This window comes from Nannobrachium achirus (genome assembly GCF_963921795.1).
Source record: "Nannobrachium achirus genome assembly, chromosome: 6".
Classification (NCBI taxonomy): domain Eukaryota; kingdom Metazoa; phylum Chordata; class Actinopteri; order Myctophiformes; family Myctophidae; genus Nannobrachium; species Nannobrachium achirus.
This window is the reverse complement of record NC_137815.1, coordinates 17680343-17686664: the sequence shown is the minus strand read 5'-3', so window position 1 is coordinate 17686664 and position 6322 is coordinate 17680343. Positions and strand designations below refer to the sequence as shown.

Genomic DNA, 6322 nt, shown 5'->3' with positions numbered 1-6322 from the left:
ATCTCCAGATAACTTAAAGCAATTCAATAATGTACAATCATGATTTTCAGACAGTGTACACTATGCAACCCAAGTGCAACTTGTTTAAAATTTACAACTCACTGAATTGTAAACGTCTCACAGTATTAAGCCAGATTAATGGTAATTAATGATGATAATTAAATTAGTATTAACACTACATGTAGCCTACTGCAACTCATAATGCTAACACTGTTGTTTCCTCTACTAGAACTCAACACAACACTGACCATGACAACCTCAGGGGACATTCCAGAGGAGGAAGTAGCCGACACCTTGGATTCCTATTTGACTCGGCAGGAAGAGGAACTCACCTGTCCTGTGTGCCGTGATATCTTTAAACACCCTGTTATCCTGTCGTGCAGCCACACCTTCTGCAAATCCTGTATGCAGCAGTGGTGGAAAGGAAAACCAACAGAGGACAAGGACTGTCCTGTTTGCAAAACAAACACCTCCCTAGATCAACCTCCTATCAACTTGGCGTTGAAGAACCTTTGTGAGAACTTCTTAGAGGAGAGAAGTCACAGATGCATGTCTGAGGTTCTCTGCACTCTGCACGACGAGAAACTCAGGCTGTTCTGTCTTGATGATGAACATCTGGCATGCCTTGTGTGCAGAGATTCTGAAAAACACGCAGGACATAAGTTCAGGCCCATTTACGAATCTGCTAAACACCTCAAAGAGGACCTCCAGGAACCACTGAAGGCCTTACAGGAGAGACTAGAGGACTTTAAAGATATAAAAGCAGGATATCGTCAAACAGCAGAATACATTAAGCTGCAGGCCCAACACACGGATATGCAGATTAAGAGACAGTTCAAGAATATTCGGGAGTATCTACGTCGAGAAGAGAAGGCCAGAATCGCTGTGCTGTGGGACGAAGAGAAGCAGAAAAGTCAGATGTTGATGGAGAAGATCGAAGGTCTGCGCAGAGAGATGGCGTCTCTCTCCAGAATCATCAGAGACGTCGAGGCAGATGACGTATCATTCCTGCAGAACTATAAAACCACAGTGGAGAGAGTCCAGCGCACACGGCCAGACCCACAGCCAGTTTCAAAGGTAGTGATGGACGTGGCCAAACACCTGGGCAACTTGACCTTCAGAGCCTGGGTCAAGATGAAGGAGATTGTCTCCTACACCCCTGTGATCCTGGATCCCAACACAGTCTTCACTGGATTCATCCTGTCCGACGATCTGACCAGTGTGTTGTACAACGAAGACGCACGCGACGAGCTCTACACCAACCCAGAGAGGTTGGACTACCTGCACATCGTCCTGGGTTCAGAGGGTCTCGACTCGGGGACTCACAGCTGGGACATTGAAGTTGGAAACAACAACTTCTGGGAACTGGGGGTGTTGGAAGAGTCGTTCCAGATTAAGGGCAACGGTGGGGATCGGGGTATGTTCTGGTGTTTAGGGTTTTGGAACGGTAGATACACAGCCAGCTCCAAAGCAGGGTCGGGGACGGCTCTCTCTGTGGAGCAGAAGCCCTGGAGGATCAGAGTCCAGCTGGACTGGAGCAGAGGAGAGCTGTCCTTTTCCGATCCTGATACCAACACACACCTGCACACCTTCACACACACCTTCACTGAGAAACTGTTCCCGTGCATTTCTACTATTCACCATCTCCCTCTGAGGGTGCTACCTGGCACGGTGAGCGTCACCCTGGAACACCACAGCTAGATGTTAAGACGATTTAGCACGTTTTAGATAGGAGCAACTCTACACCAAACATATCCACAGTATTTATTTATGTTGCTCATTTTGGGAGATGTGTGATGTGCAGCAACAACAAGAAGTTGTTGCTGAGATGTTGAACACTGAATTGTAAATACAGAAGGCTGTTTTAACTTGTCTTTGCACACCGCATAGTGGGGTTTCATTTGAATTACTTTTATATAACCCGCTTTTATTTATTTATATACATTTTTTTATACTGTTGATTTAGTCCAGTATAGGCAGTTTGGTTATAATAATTTCAGAGGGTGGTATCATGGACCACAGCAACTACCCTCTACGGCTAGACTTTGTTTCATTGTATTTTTACTTTTGAATTGCAATAAACATTCAGATAAAAGGTGAATTGTGTCTGTGTGTTTTATTGGAGTACTGTGTGGTCATGGTCGATGTCAGTCAGCCACATGAAATTCCCTTTGGAAGGCATGGCTACAAACATTTGACTACACTTAAACTCAACTAAATAAAATCATACATTTTTCAACATGCCCAGCATTGCCCAAGAGTGGTTCTCAGCCATGTTGAGCTGTGCACCCCCATTTAAAAATATTTGGTGACTGGGACATTTTACAATTTAGGAAACACTCTTAATCCATAGAGATTTACAGTATACGCAAGAACAGCACAAGGTAATTATCAAATTCATAGAAGTAGTCTTCTTAAAAACCTAGTTAAACCAATCAAGGATCTATATGAGAACAAAAACACAAATAATCTTTATATCAAAGCTATACAGACTCACTATATGCATTAATTGTTTGCCTTCTATGGTCTAAGGTGGAGCCAGAAGAGGTGAATCCTCAGACTGTGGTGGGACCTAAAGAAGATTTTTGGTGTTTTCAAAATGATTCCAAACCTTGGTAAAAGTTCTTCTAAAGTGTTACCTGGGAAGGCTTGTGTCACTCTGGAAAATAAATTTACACAACATTTCAAGCATATTCATTCAGTTTTATTTATTTTTACTGATTCCCAAACTGTGGGTCTCTGATCCATTTTTGTGGAGTCTTTTGCCTTTGTTTTTTGTTTCCTATTTTTTGTTTCATTATAGTTTCATTAACACATTTTATGAATAGAAAAAACAAATAACAAATAATCAAAGACATTCCCTAAATTAGAAAAACAAATGTTTAAGAAGTTGTGAAAATAGCATTTGTGCAAGCTCGTGGTGCTGCAAGTTTATAGATCTGCTATTTACACTAGGTCTCGGGCAAACGTCTAATTTCTCTTTTGGGTCTTGAGCTAAAAAGTAGGGGAACCCCATGACTAATGTAGGCCTAATGATAATGTAGGCCTACTACACATAGTTCAATCTGTCGGCTAGAGGAGTACTGTGATCAACAAGTCAGCATCTGATTAGTAAAAAGGCAGTGATTTGCTTTAGATTTGTTTGAATGGCAGGATGCCGTATGCACACGCATACTCTGAAGAGTGACAGGTCTATTGTTTAATGTGTGAATTCCTTCACAAGCGGCCATTAATTATCACCTCAAGAAGGACAATAGCCACACATAACACAAGCCTCCACCTCAGACCAGGCTGGTCACATTCACTGCCCCCAGCCCCTCCTCCTGTGTATCAGATGCGTATCGTTGCATCTTCTGCACATATTTGCATACATGTCTTTTTAAAGTGAACATTTGCAACTCAAATTTTGCCTCTGGATATTTTAGATGGGGGTCCATGGCCAAATACATATAATTTTGGGGATCCTTGACAGAGCACCGCACTGATATAGAGACAGGTTTTTCAGAAACCTTTTAAGATTTAGGAGACTTTTATAGAAGGTGTAACACGGTACACCAGGGCAATAATAAATGCAATGTATCTCTCTATTTATTTTTTAAATTGTCATTTACTGACATTTTGTTTCTCCTTCAAAGTGGCAAACTGACTAACCACGTTTTCATTGAAATCAGCATGTTCTGCTGCAGGTCGTGTTCAGTTTCAGGGTCCCTATAGGGACTCTAGGGACTAGACTACTTGTAAAGTATGCAAACACTTTTAGATTAGCCAGTTGAAAAATACATTTTCTGGTGAGGATGAGGATTTGTCTGAACTATTCCAAAATACAGTAATGGTATTACATGATCACTCACATGGGTTGAACCAATAGACAACTTTTAAGCAATCGTTGTTGGTCCCATAGACTTGTGGGGGTCTATGTACAGGTATAGGCCTATGGTTGAAAATGTGTAGAGTTGCATGGAATAGATTGAAAATGTTCTTTCTTTTTTGGGGAGGGGGGACAGGGGCATAACTTCAACCCATAATTTTGCTCGAAGTTAGGAACACAGTAAATAAAGTTTGACACAAAACTACCTCTGACGTAGAAAAGTACAATGTCAACTTTAATGTTTGTCTGTGAAGGTCACTGCTGTCCATTCTGCATGTGCTGCTGTCATTTGCATGTAAATGTTTTACATTTGTTTTACAGTAAAACAAAAGACTATTATTCATGTGTTCTGTGAGTCTCTCTCTCTCTCTGCAGCTATGGTCACTCAAGTCACTATAGAAACCTAATTTGCACATGATTGAACAGAAACTGGAGTAGTGAAGGACCAGTGCTTGTATGTGATTGATTGTACACCACTCCATCTTATTGTATCTTTTGTTTTATCAGGTTACTCTGTGTTGTTACCATGTTAGATACTGTATATGGAGATACAGTATGCTGTGAGAGCCCAAACATGCTTACTCAGTTATTCGTTATGTCTATGACATCATACCCTTTATGCCCATACATGCATGTCTGTAGAACCAACCACACAGATATGGGCTGTCTTGACTGTATATGGATTCTGTTATTGAAGTATGTGGCCGATGTGGCCTCCATATATGGGTATTCCCATATGAAGTCCTGTTAGATATCGATATGGGCTTAATATTGATGACATCAGGGAACTCCATATATGGGCATAAAAGGGATTCTGTTAGTGTGAAGCCAGAGCTGTTAGAGTGGTTCCCCTGATATCACAGTGATGTCAGAGCATGATGTCAGAGCGGCAAACCCATAGACTGAAAAAAGTGCCGTCCAGACGGACGGAGTCAGCATGTGCCGTTTCACATACTAAACTCAATACCAATTCATACAAATGTAATTTAGACAGCATGTTGTTTAGACGTAATGCTAAGTGTGATGTTAACCTGGTATCCTTATGGTACTTACTTTTAAAACGTTTAAACTTTAAACTTATATATGACAATGTATACACAATTGTCTGTTGGCAGGAGTTCATGTCATTAAGTCTGAACTAACAATTTATAATCACACTGGCTAATCATCCGCTAAATGCCTAAACTGAAAATTCTAGGAAATCCTAAGGTGTAAAAAGGCCACAAGCATAATTTGGCAGGGTTTTTGGGTTTTAAAACCCAAGGGCCCCCCCTAGTGGCGATTTTTTATTTAGTTTTTAATAGGCCTAAATAAAGAAATGCGCCCATATCTACATACATTCATACTAGTATATTATATATATTTTGTAATTTCCAATATATTAGGGGTCCCAGGGCCCTACTTGCCTAATCTGTGGATTAATCATTGTAGTTTGCGCTTAAATCGTGCAAAGACAACAGACCCGGGCCCCTTTGATCAGGGCCCCTTGATCTGAAAACCCTTGGGGAATAAGGTCTAATTTCGCCACTGAAAAAGGCATATTCCAACACGCCTTACTCTACTCAACTCAACTAACCTCGCCCACCAGGCTTTGGTGTTCGTTCACAACAGGCCGTTTGGTTTCCGCCTAAAGCGCGGAAACCACTAGAAGAAGCGGCGTCGCTTTGATTTGGTTCCCTCCGTTTGTTTCCCCAATCCCTTTTAAAATGCTGGAGTAGCCTAGTGTAGTCTTGCCAGTCGCTAACAGTTGGACTAAAATATGCATATACCAAACGCATTTTTCAAAAGCAAAACTACTCTGCATCAAGGAGTTTATTAGGTAGGCCCTAAAAGTATGTCCTTGAGCGCAGGGGAATATTTTGGGTTAAAACTGATTCCGGTGGATAGTTCCGGCCAAATTGTAGTCCTTTGAGTACTACAACATGATGTTTTGTGGTTTCCGCTCCAGATCGGTTACAAGCCTGAAAAGTGAAGTGATCCCAGACTACAACTCAACAATAGAGGGTATGCGCATGCATAAAGTGAATGGCAAATCGAATGGCAAAGTGAGTGGAAAAGTTAGTTTAATGTTGTTTAATGAAATCAGATAGGACTTTTCTGTTTGGATGTATGGGCTGTCAAGGCCAGAAAGTAGTTTTTCAGTAGTTGCAGACTGTGTTCTGTTGACCTGAATAACACCAAACTTGTATATTAGCATGACATGACCATGATGTTAATGAGGTTTTGGCCCCATTAACAAAGTGCACTGGGCAGACTATTCAAATTGATATCAGATGCATTCCGTTCTAATGGGCCATAGCTTAGTGCTGAAACGGTCCAGAAACTGTTGATGGGGGGGTTGTCCAGGCTTCACACCTGGAAGGGCCCACAAGGATATAAATCAATCCCAGTCATACTGTCACACACACTGCTTCAGTCATACTGTCATAAACACTGCTTCAGCCATGGAGACAA

The 6322-nt window shown here is 41.4% G+C and overlaps 1 protein-coding gene across 1 annotated transcript; it reads left to right on the top strand.

Annotated features, from left to right (window-relative positions):
- Positions 1 to 249: 249 nt before the first annotated feature.
- LOC308286864 (zinc-binding protein A33-like) lies at positions 250 to 1701 on the top strand (the record flags this gene model as incomplete). Its single annotated transcript, XM_080727987.1, has 1 exon — positions 250 to 1701. One exon carries the CDS (start codon positions 250 to 252, stop codon positions 1699 to 1701), a length of 1452 nt encoding a protein of 483 aa, XP_080584113.1.
- Between the last annotated feature and the right edge of the window lie 4621 nt (positions 1702 to 6322).